The sequence below is a fragment of the Vanderwaltozyma polyspora genome, genomic scaffold (assembly GCF_000150035.1).
Source record: "Vanderwaltozyma polyspora DSM 70294 KpolScaffold358 genomic scaffold, whole genome shotgun sequence".
NCBI lineage: Eukaryota > Fungi > Ascomycota > Saccharomycetes > Saccharomycetales > Saccharomycetaceae > Vanderwaltozyma > Vanderwaltozyma polyspora.
In genome coordinates, this window is record NW_001834561.1 from 1 (window position 1) to 18,501 (window position 18,501).

An 18,501-nucleotide genomic window follows, 5' to 3' on the forward strand; every position below is an offset into this window, starting at 1 on the left:
AGGCTTTCCTTCATCACATTTTGTATGTGCTTTCTTACATTGCAGACATCCATTTCTTGAATAATATGAAGTATTTTGTTTTTTTCTTTTCGAGTCAACAACCATAATGAGTCTGGACTGTTGAAATTTTGTATGGTGTAAAAATTCTCCAGTTACGCTAATTTATGAAATGAGATATCCAACTTTGACAAATAGCTTTTAGAAGAATCTTTCAATCTGGTTACAATACTACTGCGGTTGTTCTTATTTGTCCTATGCTGTATTGTATTATATTAGATAATATTATGCTATTCTATATTTTTATTTTTTTCTTTTTTTTTAATAAAAATTTCTGAGAAACCCTGAAGCAGAAACAATCAATATAAAAGTGTTTTACTTCCCGCCGAAAATGACAAAAATAAAATAAATAAAAACCGAGCTAATCACGAAAAATTGCTAATCCTTCCTCCAAGATAGACAAACAATTTCCTAATAAACAAGTACCTTATTTATGTGTTTAGATCTAATCTTTATATCTCTTTAATTTGAATCAGAAAATAAAAAGCTGATTCGAATATGTCCCAATTTCTTCTTTCAATTTTCCCTTCTTTTCTTCTTTTTTATTTATTTATTATTTATTATTACTATCGTATTATTCCCTCTATAATGAACCCCTAATCAATATATTAATCCTCAAAAACTCCCTCGAATATAAGTTATTTCTTTCTTCCTCTTATACCAAGTCTGTTTTTTTTCCTACAAACGGTAGACTCAAATTTGACCTTCTTAACTTTTCGTCAGATTAATCAATCTAATCTAAAAAAAGCATGAACATCAATAACAAACAAACTTCAACTCCAGTAGCGGCACTTGTAACAGCGACTCCCTACTAACCCTAGCTAATGTTAGCAATAAAGTATATACAGTTATGTGTATTTTTTTTGCTTGACACTATATTATATCTCACTGATCGTAACTAAAAGTATCAGTTTTATTTAATTCTGATTAAAATAGAGACTGAGAGACCTCTTTAAAATCAGATATCGACAATTTGTCTTTTCTTTTCATTTTTGTCTATCTCATTTCAGTTTGTTGGATTTACTCAGAAACAATCGCAAAACATTCAAAACTTCAAGAACCTCAAAGGGAAGAACGAAAAAAATTTCAATCTAAAAAGAAACCATTTCTTTTTTTGCTTTCTTTTTCTATTTTTTCTTTCATTATTTTGGTTTTGGTCAAAAGTCTCAATTCTCTATGTTTCTTTTTCCTCCTTTAAATTCACGCTGGATGCTGGAGAGAATTAAGTGGACTTACACAACTTTACTTCGACTAGTTAGGTTTTTCATTTGATTTTGTTTTGTTTCTGTATTGAGAGTTCTATGAGTTCAAATGCGGTAGATCTTACGGTAAGACATATAAATTGACAGTTCATGTTTTTGATATGCTTGTTCTTGTGCTTTTGTTAACAAATATTGATATTCTCTTAAAGATACACATCAGGACGGATAACCCTAGGCGAGAAACTCTTCCCAGGGTTTTGACTTATAAATTATCTAATTCGCTTTTTTTTTGTTACATTTTCCAACAAAAAATCCACCAAGTACTTCCATATATAGAGAGAGAAGAGAGCATAAAAAGAATTAACATTATTAGTAAGATTTCTTCTCACTATTTACTGATTATAAATCCGATTTCATACCAACGGAGTAGCTACCCGTCCCGTTGTCTTGTCCATATCATGTAGTATTGGCGTATTTTGTCATTTTTTTTCTTTCTTCATACAAGCATCCTTTAGAGGTAGTATTTCATATTTCTCTCCCTCTTCTTTTTCTTTTTCCTTTTATTTTGTTTTTTTTCTCATTTTCTACCGTTTCTCTAAGAAATTAAAGAAAACGATATCCAAACACAAAAACCAAAAAAAAAAAAAGGAAAACAAAAATTAATAAATAAGAAAGCTTTAAGTTGTCCCAAAAGAGAAATTTGAAATATCAGCGGCAAGGAATGCATTCCCGTTGAAGAAAATGTTCCGATATCCAAGGAAGGCATGCATGAACAGAATTTTTTGATTTCTGTGATATCCAGACAACTAACCGACCCGCTTTTTATTTTTATGTGCGTTTATGTCTAAATGGTTTTTTAAACTATTTTTTATTTTTGATCCGCCTCCCTGTCCCCCCCCCCCCCCGCCTCCAAGAATTCATACGTACAAAAAGTAAGCATGTAGCCACAAAATATTGTCTTTTTTGTTTCTTCTCTTTTCTATACGGTCCGAGAGTGTGGATAACTACTCAACGGATCTTTCCCTCATAATCCGATTCCACCAGTGAAAAGCCATCAAAATGGAGAATGAATTATTTTCACATCATCATTCTATTTTTTTTTCCATGAGAAAAAGGAATCATCGTATCTTGATGGCCATTTAACTTTTTGGAAATGAATAAATTTGCAAACTAACAAGCAAAACATACGGCAACAGAAATTTTACTAGACACTTCTTTCTACGCTTTCTAAAATGTCATTACAAAAATTTGTACCATATTAAAATTAAGGTCGCTGATATGTTTTTTTCTTTAGTTTATGGGTAACGATTATGTGCAGGATGCTTTTTTATTTATTGTTGAATTAACAAAATGTAAGAGGCCTTTTATTTCAAATATATCATAAAAAATAATTCCAATAGAGAGAAAAGAATATATTTAAATTCACTAGATTGCTTAATAAAGTAACCGATAGAACTTTCGAGTAAAGAGCTTTCCTAGGAAGTTTTTACTCAACTTACATTGCTCTAAGAAAAAACCTTAAACAAATCTACTTCCCATCTAAATATAGAGTGGTGATGTATTTGTCCTTTCTTCTAATTATTCTTCTTTGATCGATTATTTCTGTTGCCGTTATTCTATGTATATCCTTTTATTCTTCAAAATGGATATTAAATTAATAAATTAAACAAAAATATTATCCAAAATATTAAATTATGTAACGAAGAATATATTCTAAATTTACAATGGTCATGCAAAGACTCTAAAAATTGGAGACCTTTGTGTTAATAACTTCTAAATAATTTCATTAATTTCTTCATAGAATTCAAAGTTCTTAACAGCGAAAAAGAAACCAGTTCCATCAGAAGCAAGAAAGTTAATTCTATGAAATGCGTCAAAACTCAACCTAATCTAAAACAATAACACTAATTCCGTCTTCCCCCTCCCCCATGATTAATTCAAAGAAAAAAAAAGAATAGTAAAAATCAAGTATACTAAATAAAATAAGAAATAAATTGAGAAGAGAAAAAAAAACAAATCTAAATTCTATAAAATTCTATCTAGGGGTTTGTTTGATTTTAAATCAGCAAAGCTCAATAAAAATCGACCAAGCTAAAACGCTAGTAAATATTGAAGGACAGAGCATTTATTATTTTATTTAAATATTTGCCAAGAATCTGTTTGCAGATTGAGGTCCAGCCTATCTTGCGCTATATTTCATTTAAATTCAACTACTTTCTTTGTACTGAAAAATGATCATCAAATTGTGTACTAGTTCTATTCCTCATTGCTGTATTTTGTGCTACGTGGCTGTTCTTAACAACACGGAGTGACTTGGTTCGGGGAAAGGTATTATGTAGGGATCAAAAATTCTATTTCGACTTGAGATAATCGGTAATAGTAAAATTGTGATGGAGTGTTTTAAAAATGCCAGTATGTATCCAGATATATTCGAGAAAATGGGGTGAGAGCTATTCTTACCCCAACCTTTTTCTTTTTTGGGATCAGAGGAAAAACAGGCAACCATATTCTATTTTTGGTTTGGTCTATATTTGTCAATGACACATATTATTGATCAGTTAGCAATTCTGCTCCTCAAAATACAAATAAAAACAGATACATTTCCGGATGTCAATTGAAAGAAACAGAAGTTAAACAAAATTTCCTCCTTATAATATGTCAAAGTTTTTAATCAAGATAATATATCAACAAAATTAAACCCGTGTCTCCATAATTTCTTTATTTCTATTTTTGAGCATTCAGACAAATAGTTCTTTATCCGTAGTTTGAATAGTTAAAATGTCATTAAATATTTCTTCTAGAGAAACTGTTTCTTCTTCCCATCTCAGCACAACGGAAGAAAAGTACTGACCAAATGTATATTTAAAGGAATTGATTATTTTCCATTTATAGAATGACTTATTGAATTTACTATTTTTAATCCTGCTATACCATGAATCGGTTTCTAATACCCAATTATCCATTTGTTGTAGAGTAAGCAATGTTTTTGTAAAATCCAACCTATTAAAAGATTTCAATGCCATTTTACGTAGATAATTAGAATCATTCAAAATTTTTAACAAACTGTTCCAGATTTCTGAAACTGATAAAGAATCGAAATTTTCAATCAATGAATAAAAGTAGTTTTTCAAAATATGCTGTTTAATAAAATTTTCTTCGACTTCATGTAATGGAGTAATTTCACTTATTAAGACTAGATTTTTATTATTGAATAGTAAATAATCTAATTTATACTTTATTAGATAAGATTCAACGGAGTTAAACAAGTATGCGAAACCCATTTCTAAAGAACTAATAGGTCGCATTTGCATAAATTCATAATCGAATGGGAACAATTGAGAATACAGTTGGTAATGGATTTCTGTATTGAAAGTATCGAAGGTCAAATGAAAGTTTTTGTAGTTATGCAGTGTTACTTGTCCCCAAGTGTCCAAGTAGTCTTGATCAATTGCCATTTTTCACTTAATTATTTCTGTATTTTGTATTTTAAAAAATGGATCTTTTGAAATCACTGTATCTATTTGGGAGGGTTGACAAAATAGAAATAAAGACAATATAAAGATGTATGGAGCAGTCTATTTTTAAAATTTATTTCAATTCAATTGGATGTAGTATAACATATTTTATAATAAAATCTAAAATTAAATAAAGAGCAATCATTGTAAAACCTTTAAAATATACTATATGAATAAACCTTTAAAATATATACTATATGTATTCAAAGGTCATCGCGACCGAAACGCCAAAATTGAATTAAGAAATCAATAATTTTGAAATATTCGCGTCTCTATGATGATGAGATGAAATTAGATTAGATTCTAAATTCTTTTAAAAAATCCAAAGCTCAAGTCCGGGTAACAACAAACAGATTTCAAACAATATAAATCACGTGATATGTCATGTGACAAACCAAGATTATTTTGTCAGAACCGGAAGTGAACAAGATAGAAGAATTGGAAAACAAAAAATAAAACGAAGCTGAAGAAATTAAAAAAAAAAGAACAAGAAATAGAAATGTACAAATATACCAAAAGAGTAATAATGTTAAAATTGGTCCATATCTGACATGATCAACAAGCGAGATGCATGACCAAGTACTTTTCATATCTTACATATATTATGTTTCGAAATGTATGCACAGATTCCTCTTTCTGCCCCTCTCTCTGCTTACCCCCCCTCCTTCTCCCATGAGATAGAGACACATCCCTCACAGTTGGTGGAGTCTCGGGGAGTCAAAAAACATACACAATAGCAAAAGTACAAAATTACAAATATACAGAAGCAGAGACTAGGCCAGAGAAGAATTGCCATAGCAGGGTTTCTGCGAGATCTCTGAAAAAGATTAGTTTTCAACACAACCGGTAAAGAGATACGCACATACTCAGATCGCATGACAAACAAATTGCAGAGATTCTGATATTGATTGCGTTAACATAACAATTGGAAAATAACAACAACAACAACAACAACAACAACGAAAACTGCCGTTTGTCCAAATGAAAAGCCATAAAAGAAAAAACAAGAATAATAATTAACAAATCCCCAACAAGAGACGCAGATAATTAATTGGAGATCAATCGCAATACATTTACCCGGGCTTCGCAAGGAATTCCCAACAGTTAATATGTTCACACGTACAGAAACAAATTAAGAGCCGTGTGTAACTTCGGTGCAAAAAGCCTTGACACCTCTACACCACACGCCATCACCTTGGCCATCTCACCGCCGTACTTGTTCAACAATAAAAGAGAGAGTAGAGACAACCAAGAAAAAACGACATGCACTGTATCAAAATCTACGCAACGCATATACATTATCTGCGTTACTAAGCAAGAAAGCAACCAAACAAACGGCACCAGAGCAATTGGATTGGAGAAGAAGGAGAAACAACAACACTAGGAGAAGAGAATAGAACAATTTAAGATGATAAACTCTAAACATAACAAAGCATAACAAAGCATAACAAAGCAAAGCAAAAAAACAATAAAATTAAGGTCACGCATTTACAAATTTCATTCATTAGGTTCATCTTTTGTTTATTTGCTTTAGCAAATAAACAAAAGATGAAAAATAAAACATTAAATGAACAGGATGAAATAAGATAACTTCTCTTGCTGTTACTGGCTACGACTATGGTTATAAATTTTACACAATCAATCATTGTAGCGCGCACTCTAAATTCCGCTGAAGAGGGCGGCGAATTTGGGATAATAGTAGGTGCATTCGAATGTTTTTGTGTCTCTGTGGAAAGATTTATCCCAAATTGAAGAGAAAAAGAAAAAAATATACATAAGCTGACACGCACACGCACAACGCTTTTTCTTCTTTTCTTTTCTTTTCTTTTCTTTTGCAGTTTGCTATAACGGGAAGTATGGTTTATAGTAGTTCGAAATCATTGATGCGTGACCTTTGCTAGGATAAGGAACCAGCTCCTCTCAATTGTTTTTATTTTAATCTGTTAAATACCCATTTTGTATACTTATTCCTTCATCTGTTCGTTACTTTCTTTGTTCATTTCCACCTATTTTGATGTTTGATTTAGATTGTATTATGATTATGAATTTGGTTTCGGTCTCACTTTCTGCGTGCTTCTCTCTTGGAGTTTAATTCGCTTTCGCTTTCGGTTTGCGACCGAAGATAATTTACTACTGTACTTGTGTGTTTTTTTTTTATTTTTTTTTTTTTTTAAAGTGTTCGGCTGTTTTCGATGTCATCGAATTCTCTAGTGTCAGTAATGAAAAATGTATTAATGGTAATACTGAGTAAGCGTAGTTGTAGAATAGAATATAGCAGGAGAGATGAAAGTTTGATATACGTATTTAGCCTTGGCTAATTACTACCTTATACTCTCCATTCATTCATTCACTCACTCATTCGTTCGCCCATTACCCAATTACAAATACAGTAACCATCAATTTTGATAATAACGCATACGACAATGAATATTTCATTATATATAAGTGATGGATTGGACAATTCAATCGAATTAGGTCCTTCAATTGTTTCCTTAGCTTTTACAATTTAAATTGCCTTGTATTTATAGAATTAATAACATCCAAATCAATAGCGCAACACATTAAAGGGAAGTTCTCTACTCTACTCTTTAAATATGTCGGTCTATGAAGTAACAAAGGACTCGAAATTGATAAGAGAAGATATTATCGATTTAGAGAAAAATACAACATCGTCATTGAACTCATTTGAACAAGAGGATGATTCAAATAAAATTAGTGATGGTAAAGAAGATGGCGTCCGTCTTAAAAAAGAGTTGAAAGCTCGTCACATTTCAATGATAGCAATCGGCGGTTCTTTAGGTACTGGTCTTTTAATCGGTACTGGTACAGCTTTAAGAACTGGCGGTCCAGCTTCAATTTTAATCGCTTATTCATTCGTCGGCATTCTAGTATTCTTTGTTATGGCTTGTCTTGGTGAAATGGCTACTTACATTCCATTAGATGGTTTCACAAGTTACGCCACTCGTTACTGTGATCCAGCCTTAGGTTTCGCCGTAGGTTACTGTTATCTGTTTAAATATTTCATCATCACCCCAAATCAATTAACTGCAGGTGCTTTAGTAATTCAGTATTGGATAGATAGAGAAACTGTTAATCCAGGTGTCTGGATTACTATCTTCTTGGTAGTAATTGTCATCATCAACACTGTAGGTGTAAGATATTTCGGTGAATTCGAGTTTTGGTTATCAAGCTTTAAAATCATGGTAATGTTCGGTGTAATTCTATTTTTATTCATTATTATGTTAGGTGGCGGTCCAAATCATGACAGATTGGGTTTCAGATATTGGAAAAATCCAGGTGCTTTTAAACCTTATTCCGAATCTATCACAGGCTCAAAAGGTAAATTCGTTTCATTCGTCGCAGTATTCGTTTATGCTCTGTTTGCTTATTTAGGTATCGAATTAACTGGTATCGTTGCTGCAGAAGCTGAGAATCCAAGAAGAAACATCCCTCGTGCCATCAAATTAACAATGTACCGTATTATATTATTTTACATTGTCACGATCTTTTTATTAGGTATGTGTGTCGCTTACAATGATCCAAGACTATTAGCCGCGGCTCATGCTTCAACTTCCGCTGCTGCCTCTCCTTTTGTAGTCGCTATCCAAAACTCTGGTGTCAGAGCATTACCTCATATTTTCAATGTATGTGTCCTGATATTCGTCTTTAGTGCTTGTAATTCAGATCTATACGTTGGAACAAGAAGTTTATATAGTCTGGCAATTGATGGTAAAGCTCCAAAACTTTTTGCTAAAACAAATAGATGGGGTGTCCCTTATAATGCTTTGTTTGGTTGCTTCTTGTTCTGTTTATTGGCTTATATGAATGTTTCCTCAGGCTCTGCTCAAATTTTCAACTATTTCGTTAACGTTGTCTCTATCTTCGGTATTTTAAGTTGGATCTCAATCTTAATTACTTATATCTTTTTCTACAGGGCATGTATTGCCCAAAACGTCGACAGAAATTCTTTTGCGTACAGAGCCCCATTTCAACCATATGGTGCATACATAACTTTGTTCTTCTGTGTTTTAATTGCATTTATCAAGAACTTCACAGTTTTTATTGGAGAATTTGATTACAAATCTTTCATAACTGGTTACATAGGTTTACCTTTGTATGTTATCTTCTATTTCGGTTACAAGATAATTTACAAAACGAAATTAGTCAAAGCTGAAGAAGCTGATTTATATTCTTTCAAAGAAGCTATTGATCGTGAGGAGGCCGAAGGTAAAATTAAAGAAGCAGAAGCAAAAGAAAGACTAAAAAATTCAAAGAAATCTTTGAAATGGTTCTACGAAAAGTACTTGGGTTATATATTTTAAACCTATTATGAAAACTACATTGCATTTACAACATTAATATTATGAACCAAAACTATTTCAATTCCCTATTTTTATACATTTTGTCGACTTACTTATACCGGTTGTAATTAAACAAGACATTATATGTTAAACAATTTCAAAACCTGATGAAAATTATTTTCGTAGGTTTTATTTAGGCATTTTTAAAAACTTTATAATAATTTTTTAACTTTTTCTGTTGAATTTTTTCTCTTCTATATCCAGTCCAATGTTCACTCAAAAATTTAGACTAAAATCTGCTTGAGAAATTATGTATGTATTAAAATTATGTATGTATTAAAATTATTTATGTATTAAAATCAAAAATCAATAATCATGCTAATTAGTTCACGTTCTTGTCATTATCCGCAAAGCTTCCTTGTTCATCTGAATTTGGAGTGTTCTCTAATTCACTTAATGCAACGACACTCTCTAATTTGTGATTTCTTAAGAACAAGGCAGCCCCTAATAATGTAGAACAAAAACATAAACCAACTATACACAAAATCTTTTGAGTATAACGATATGAAACAACAACTGCTTGTCTTTCTGGAGTGTCCCAGGTATATGTTAAAATAAATGTAAATGGCGAACCATATGCCTCAGCTGCTAATGTTTCGTTTGCAATTCTTTTGGAAATTTGCTTTGGCAACACATTTGTCCAGATAGCACCAGAAACTGCGGCACCAACAGCAGAACCAATATTATACATAGCAAGGTACAATGCAGTAATGACTGCCATCTTTGAATGATATTTCACAGATGCTTGAATAGATGCTTGAGTTGTGTAAGTGAAAAAACCGGCACCAAAACCTAATAGGCATAAAGAACCAACAATACCAGAATGAGAAGAAGAACTACCACGGTAGTGAACCAACAGACCAAATGCAATGAACCAACAACTGACACCAAAAATGATAAATGGTTTAGTTCTTCTGACTTTAATGATCACCAAACCCAACAAAGTACCTGTAATAACGGAAACAAATGAATATAACGATGTGATTCTTGTAGCAGATTTGATCGATTCATTGACACTAACAATTAAAACGGTATACATGTAATCACCTTGCATGTACCAGATGAAATTAATATGGAATGCTATAACCAAAGCAAAAAAGATACCCCTGTCCTTAATCAATGCCCATGGAGTTAGAGGGACTTTAGAAAACTTTATTTCCCATAGTAAGAAAATAGGAAGTGCAACACACCAACCAATTACTTCTGGGACAATAATATGGGCAGTTTTCCATTTATCTTGCAATCCACCGGCTAATGTGAAAGGTACCAAAATACAACCGAATGTTGCACACAGTAATAACAAACCAATGAAATCTAACTTCCATAAGAAAACATCAACAATATATGCAAACCAACCCATGTCTCTGTATGTTCTGAATTCACTTTTCAATCTGTCCTTAGCATTTTTATGTGCCAACCATCTCATGTGTAACAAACAGCATCCCAATGGAATTGCTGATAATGGCACAATGAAGGCCCACATACCAATCCCCCACTTCCAGTGTTGACCGACAGCACCTGACACATTACCAGAAATCCAGGTATTGATAATAAAAGGTAAGGCAGGAACAAAAGATGCGAACAATCTCCAATTCAAATTAGAAAAATCCATTGCTATTAATTCCAAACTTAAAATAACACCTGTATAACCTAGTTGATAAAAACAACTACCGACAGCGAATCTAGTAACATTAGTAGCTTGAGATTCGATAATTGTACCTACGGCATAGAATACTAAACCAATAATTAGAATTGTCATTCTACCAAAAATATCAGATGCTCTGGCATAACAAATTTGACCTGCAGCGGCAATGACAGTAGTGATAGCATTGACTGTCGATAGTAAAGAATGTTGAGAATAAGAAGAAGTGGCTTGAGCCTGATAGGTATAACGAACACTACCATCTAGACCATATGCATATGCTACTAAAAATAATGAAAAGAAAAGCATTACTCTGTAGATCGGACTACTATATTGTTCGGCATATACTTCAATATTATTGACACCTGCATCCTTATGGTATAAATCATAATTTTTAAGATCAGGTTGATTAGAATCGGGTTGATTAGAATCCAATTGGCTAGAATTGAATTGGTTTGAATCTTCAGTTGTTTGTTCTTGTAGAACTGTTTCATTGATCTTTCCGTCAAACTTACTATCTGAACTCGATGTCATCTTTAGTAAATATATATTTCACCTTATTATGTTCTGATACTGTGGCAGAAATTTGCCAAATGAAAAATGTGAATGTTTAAAGGATGAACCATCAACCCTTTTTGAAATCTGACGGAGGAGCAATAAAAAACATGCTAGAACCAACCTATATCCTTGTCTCTGTATCTCAACATCCGCATCCATATATATATATATATATATATATATATTTATGTATATATATTTATTTATTGGACTGTAAAGTTTAAAATCAATAAGTATAAATTAAAGTTCTCCCATAGTCAAATTACACCTTCAAGAATATTGAATAACCCACAGTCCCCTTTTAAAAAAAGTCGGGGTTCAAATTTGCACCTCTCTCTTCCCCCATTATTTCAAGATAAAAAGGCTAATCAAACTGGGGAATCCCATCTCCTCTACTTTCCCCACTACAAGATAGTATCGATGCCCAAAAATACATTGAAAAATATATAAAATCTACGTTGGCTTACCACTCAAAACCGCTTTCACTTATCCATGAAATTGCACCTAACTTCACTTAATATACACTCTTATAGATTTCATTAAAGCTTTAGCTGGTCTTCTATTTTGTCTCGTTAAAATACTCTTGGAACAACTAATACTCTCTGCTTTCTATTACCAAGAGCTCATCACATCATAAGCTAATCTGTTTCGAATTGCAATTGCAAACGTCATCACCTCTTCTCTCTTAAACAAAAGTAGCTCTTCTTTTCTTTTTCTTTTTCAATTTTTTTTATTTTTATTTTTATCCATCAGAAACCGTTGCAGAAAATCGAAGAGAGAAAGAAACGAGTTCTGCTATATCCTATCTGGAATGGGGGTGCAAACTTATTAAGTTTCGAGAATTTTCATTTAAGATAGCCGCTCTCAAATCCTTGTCCAGGTTAATAAAGGGGTTGATCACATGGCTTGACATTATATAAAATAACTGATTCTATACTACTGCTTGTAGGATCATATATACTGTAAAACTTTTCTACTTCTGCATCAATTTTGGTCCTAGAAGTAATAAAGCCAAGCCAACTAAGAAACTTTTTTTTTCTTTTCTCGCTGAGGATAGTCAATATATATAGGATACGAGAAATAGTCGCATATACTCTACTGTTTAAAAATCGGGGGTTTATCCTGAAAAATATGCCACCAGAGGTGGTTTTTAGTAGTATCAAGATGAATAAAATCCTTTTAAAGCTACATGGCTCACAGCGAATTTTAGAAGACAATGTCAATGCAAAATATTGTATTCATTGTATTTAGGCAAATATATAAAATTAGGGCCAAAATAATTTCAGATACAATATAGCATTCTCCGTAACCTCAATTGATTGCGCCAATAATTGTAATTTACTATGTCAATTACCTATCTCTTTATTACGGAATTGTATTTATGTGACTAGAAAATGAAGAAAGATACGGTAGAAATTAAAACTAAGACATTTCAAACAACAATTAACTTTTCAACTTTAGACCATAAAATAATAACCAAAAAAATATTTCAGGAACAAGGTTAATTAGAGTTAATTCTGACAACTGACTAACTTATTTTTAAAAGATAATCTTAATTATGCAAAAAAATGGCAAGTTTAGAATTATATTTAATGTATGATGGAGATAATAGAAACATGACATATATAAAGTACCAATTCAACAAGGTCAATTTATCGAGTAGACTGGCTTAATAATGCTGAAATCTCTTGAGATATATATATACTAATTACTATCTGTTATTTTTAATTCTTGATTTGATAATCAAAATATTCTTGTTACCTTATCAATCGTTTGCTATACCTTTATATGATACAATAAGATTAAGGTAAATTTTGATTAAAAAGAATTATAACAGAGAGGTATGGAAATTAAAGATCATTTTGAGTTATCCTATCCTAAATTGTTTTCCTCTCACTCTAAATATATGAACTCAAAAGCTTGCAACTATTAAAATTACAAAATTTAAATAACAAGTTTTCCTCAACCATAGGGTACGATACCTGTTCAGATTTAGGAATCCTTCTTTTATTGCTTTATTAAGTAATAAAAGAATAACAGAATTAACAAATTGACGAATAACCTATAATATTATTAAATACAATCTTTGATACATGAATAGTTGGATTAAATATATTCCTATCTGTAATACCCCTTAGACGCACAATTAAATTTATTAGTACTATTACTGATCATAAGATCGTTTATTCTTTGTTGAGCTCTATTTGAATTCTTAGGATAGACTATGCCACATTGAAGAAGTTGTGGTTAAGAATACTTACAAACTCCGAGACAGAGATGGGAAGGTAAGAGCAGCAACTAACGACGCCTCGAAACTGAAGCCAACGCATAGTTATTATGGGTCAGCAATCAGAACCGCTACCAAATATAGAAGAGTATATGACGACAAGGAAAGAAAGTATTTCTTAAAGACATTAGAAGATATTGAAGAATAATATCAAAAGAACCTAAGAGAGGTCAAATCTTCGAACCCGCTAATATTTATATCGTTTCGACATAGCTTCATACAAATAGGTTGTACAATCTATGACACCAGATAATACTTGTTATTATCGTTGACATTTATAAAGACCAATAGTAAATACTATTTGAAATTACTTTATATTATTGTTTATTATTTACTTAATTTGTGCATAAGAAAGCGGATACAGAATTCTTTAATAATATATTTACTTATTAACAATACTAGTCTCCACAATATAGACGAATACAATAAAAGCCATACCAGCATTTATTCAAGGTACATTTATTAAATATTTGTAACTTAGGAATTCAAATAGAGCTCAACAAAGAATATAAGTCCTCACTAGACCTGTAGTATTTTATATATATATATATATATGTGTAATCTCGTTGTTTTGCAAAAAAGATATAATACCAGAGGAAAAATAGGTGATTGTGTCCTTTGGATGAAGAAAGTGATAGAAGGAATGAGATAAGATATAGTTCCTAGGGAAAAATAGGTGGAATGAAATTAATCTTGGATTATTTTTCATAGATTTCGATTTTGCAACTACTTTGCTGACTATTAGCATTGTATTCAGATGCTGAACACTACGAATGTTTATCTTGTTTTTGGAGGAAGGTGATCCTGGAAATAAAATGTTGGAAATTGTTGAAGCAAGTTCGAAACTGAGAAGGAGTAATTTTCAGTTTCGAGATTATTATTAATTTGAGTATTCATTATTCAAAGCTATATGTTTGGGAAGCTAATTCTTCTGTACTTTATATAGTTTTATATAAGGATTAGATAAAGGGTAGAAATAGTTTCATTTATCTTGAATACTATCCCTTTATATAGCTTAAGGATAGTATTCAATTATTCTAATTAGATGCTGGTTTGCTGGTTTGGCTTCTAATTCTAACCATATTTCAACAGAAATAGCCATGGATCCAAATATATAATTTCTTCCACTGTGGAGACTCATCTTGTTCGCCTTTGGAGTTCTCATATTAGTTTATTTATATTTACTCTACCGTTTCCTTAATTAATAAGAAATAAAGTGAACCCAGAGGTGGTATTTATACTTTTTATTACCTAGTTAATATGAATTATTGCTATTATGATTTTTACAATATGTTTGAACTTGTTTTCCCTTACTTTTCTAATTATGTCAGTCATACTCCCTTTATCATCAGCCCCAGTTGATAAATTTCCAATAATGTGTAACAAGGCTCAATTACAGAATTCAAGAATTGAACAGAACAACAAATTGTAGTTCTATTAAATTTTGATACATTTGGAAATATATGGGAGTTTCAGTTTTTTACTGTAATAAATAATATTAAAGTTTTATAAATATTTAAATGAGACTGGGAATAACAACGGTTTAAGTGTTTAAGTGTTCAAGTAAACAGTTTTAAAAGTTTACCGACCATTATTCAGATTTCTCTGTTCCGTGTTTCATTTTATATGAAGATCAATTTTTCTCTTGCCATGATTTAAACATTGCTTTGCAAAACATATATAAAGATAAATATTTTTATACTACTATTAATCATTAGAAAGACTTCAATTAATTTTAAATTTTATTTCACATTATTTGTTTAAGTTGCTATTTGTAAAATGTTCTTTAATTCTTTTCTATCAATCAAATACTTATTTTGTGATTCGTGATTGGTTTTGTCAATAACTCTTTTCTTTTTAATTTATACTCACTGAGAGATCTTGTTTGATTGTAACCCTTATAGTTTCCATTATTTGATTTTCTACATCATTACAAAGGTAGGTCTGTTGAAAGTCACCATGCGGATATCTTTTGTTAGCAAAATAAATATCAATTTTTAATAATAAATAGTTAAAATAAGTCTAACAACAACACAAATATCCCTACATATATGGCTATATATTTATCTAATAAGTGAGATATACGTTGGCACCTTGATTTAGAATAGAAAATTTAATTTGATTTTGGAATTAATGACATTACGCATTCTCATAATAAACCAAGAAACAATGTATCAATCACTTCGCAAAAACGTTATAAAAATAGACAAAAAACTGTTCCATTATTAACATCAATAACAATGGAATACGTTATGAAATTTTTTTCTATTCTTTCCGAACACCTAATCAGATGTCAACATACTCTCATAAAACTCTTGTAGTTTCCCAAAGCTTGAAGAGTTGGCCCAAATCTCATAGTAAGTTTTATTTCCACCACTAATTTCCTTCAAAATAAGTTTGGTATCGTCATCATTGATGTAGTCGTCGTCTTGTCCGTTATGGTTAATGAAGATGTTTAACAAAACCGCATCTCCCCAACGTTCTCCCAAAACCGCATATTCATACAACTCAATAGAATCGGCTATAACCCTACCATTGTTTAAACTGTCAAATGCTACATCTAATTCTGCTCCATATGGTGCTGCGTTGAAGTACTTAAAGCAACCAATTGTACCATCATTGACAGTAATATTACCAATAGCAATATTTTCAATAAGTTGCCAGTATTCTACTCCCAGTGCGTATTTTAGGAAAAAGAAACAGATAGTAAAAATTTGTATTAAAGATGTCTTCATTTCTAATGTTTTATCACCGCCATCTCTATCTTAAAATGAGTGAACTAGAAAATAAATAAGATTAACGATGAGCCTTAAAGTCGAAGAAAAATATAACCTAGTTACATTTAACAAATGATTAATATATATATATATATATATATATATATATAGATTTGTTTATAGGAAGATGTAGATTGCAAGAAGAATCTCTATTAACCTGTTTGTTGCCAGAACCTAAAATGAGAATAAACATCACGGAATGCAATACTACTCCTGACACTTCATGCAACCGAATAGTTGTTGCATCAAGAGAAATTTTATATTTTATGGTTGCTATGGTTGTGATTTCTGTAGTATTTTTCTTTTTTTACTATTTCGAAACCCATTAGCTATATATCTCCGCAGACCTATAATTTTGAAGAAATGGCCTTTTCCCAATTTCTTTCCCCCCCAGGAGCTAAGTTATCTTCCCTGATAATTTAAGACATTAATATGAAGAGGGGACTTAAAAACCTGGTGAGATTCTCAACTATCTACTAGTGTATATAGCCTCTCTTCTGAATTGAGTATAGATAAAACTGGCTCTATATGTTCCCCGTACTCGAGTATCAGTTCTAAATTAGCTTCTGTAAATGCTGATGTCAGGATGACTACTAAGACATATGCTGCTTCTCAGACATCAAGAACGAAATCCTTATCAAATCCGTATTACACATATACATCTGATACTACATCATCTGTTCATACTCATGTCTCTTCACTCATCGTGGATTCTAGTTCTGATATATCTGAAATAAATAACCACATTTCACAAGTTCAAGAAACTACAAAAGATCAAAAAACTGAAGGCTGTGATTCATATTATTCTTCTAGGACTCAACCTCAGTGTATTGGTAATGACTGTAACACGGAGTCATCTGGAGGCCTTTTGTACACAACTGGAAAATATGATTCTTCCTTAGGCGATATGTCTTCTGAAACAACACCAATCTTTGAAGCAATCGAAAGCTCGACTTTTACTATCCCAACAGATTTCACTGATTCAAAAATAATTCCAACATCTACTGTTCTATCTAATACAGATTATATTTCTACAATAATCACAAGCACGACTTCGGCTCACATTTCTGTTACACCTTCGACTGAATCTTATTCTTCAACTCAATCGTTAAAAAGTTCTGATTCATTAGGAGCGAATGTTAATGGGAAATCCAGTCTTTCGACTAGGGATTTATCTACAGTTATTCCAACGCAGTTAAGTTCGGAAACTAGTAGAAATCCCTTATTAAAGGAGTCAGATAATATTAACTCATTGGTTTCAACAAAATACATTAGTTCTCCGTCTAGTACTACCTCATCTTTGACATCAAATCAATATATATTACCCTCTGAAGAAAGCACGAAAAGTATAGATGACTATTATACTTTTGAAGGCCGTGGTACTTTAACTATGATAAACTTTAGTGTATTTGGTTTAACTTTCATGGCAGTAATAATTATATTGTTTTAGGAATAGAAAGGAACAATGTAGACCCTAGATTTTGTTCGTCGCCATATAATATATAAGTTAGTACTCATTGTGTATTTTATTAAAATAAATTATTTGAAACTGTTTACAAAACTAAATTTCTAGTTAAACCAAGTTTTATTATTAGTTGGTTTTGCTGAAGTATAATAAACGACAACTTTAGTTGAAATTTATCACAATCAAGAGTTTAAGACTAAAAAGTTGTGATGTTCTATTAACATTGAATGCTGACAAATATTACTTAAAAAAAGAATACATTTTTGGTTATTTTATTAGTAGAAATAATTAGCAAGAACCATTTTGTAGATAATGGTGTTGCTGAAAGACGTGTGTTTTTTCCATACGTAATAGTTAGTTTAACATTTGGGTCCTCCAAAGACGAAACCGAAGTACCTTACACCAAACATCGCTCTTATAAATGATATGATGTATAGTAGGTTTATGCATCTATATCAACATAGAATACACCCTTTAGTACTAGCATTTTCTTTTCCATACTCTCTGTATCTCCGTGTACCTGCAGTTTCCCTTATCATTAACATCTATTTCATTCCCCATGCCCGTGGTACCAACCCAGTGTATTATGGCCCACCACATAAAGACAGTGAATGCTTTCCTTTATTTATTAAACATG

The 18,501-nt window shown here is 31.5% G+C and overlaps 5 protein-coding genes across 5 annotated transcripts; 2 read left to right on the plus strand and 3 right to left on the minus strand.

Annotated features, from left to right (window-relative positions):
* Positions 1-105, minus strand: Kpol_358p1 (uncharacterized protein; the record flags this gene model as incomplete). The annotated part of the gene is made up of 1 exon (XM_001642592.1): positions 1-105. A coding segment is annotated over one exon (105 nt), but the record flags the coding sequence as incomplete, so codon positions are not given.
* Positions 106-3,997: 3,892 nt separating this feature from the next.
* On the minus strand, positions 3,998-4,714 carry Kpol_358p2 (uncharacterized protein; the record flags this gene model as incomplete). The annotated part of the gene is made up of 1 exon (XM_001642593.1): positions 3,998-4,714. One exon carries the CDS (start codon positions 4,712-4,714, stop codon positions 3,998-4,000), a length of 717 nt encoding a protein of 238 aa, XP_001642643.1.
* A 2,654-nt stretch (positions 4,715-7,368) lies between these two features.
* DIP5 (dicarboxylic amino acid permease) lies at positions 7,369-9,096 on the plus strand (the record flags this gene model as incomplete). The annotated part of the gene is made up of 1 exon (XM_001642594.1): positions 7,369-9,096. One exon carries the CDS (start codon positions 7,369-7,371, stop codon positions 9,094-9,096), a length of 1,728 nt encoding a protein of 575 aa, XP_001642644.1.
* A 361-nt stretch (positions 9,097-9,457) lies between these two features.
* Positions 9,458-11,311, minus strand: SIT1 (siderophore transporter; the record flags this gene model as incomplete). The annotated part of the gene is made up of 1 exon (XM_001642595.1): positions 9,458-11,311. The coding sequence occupies one exon, from the start codon at positions 11,309-11,311 to the stop codon at positions 9,458-9,460; it is 1,854 nt and encodes a 617-aa protein (XP_001642645.1).
* A 5,674-nt stretch (positions 11,312-16,985) lies between these two features.
* Positions 16,986-17,849, plus strand: Kpol_358p5 (uncharacterized protein; the record flags this gene model as incomplete). Its single annotated transcript, XM_001642596.1, has 1 exon — positions 16,986-17,849. One exon carries the CDS (start codon positions 16,986-16,988, stop codon positions 17,847-17,849), a length of 864 nt encoding a protein of 287 aa, XP_001642646.1.
* Between the last annotated feature and the right edge of the window lie 652 nt (positions 17,850-18,501).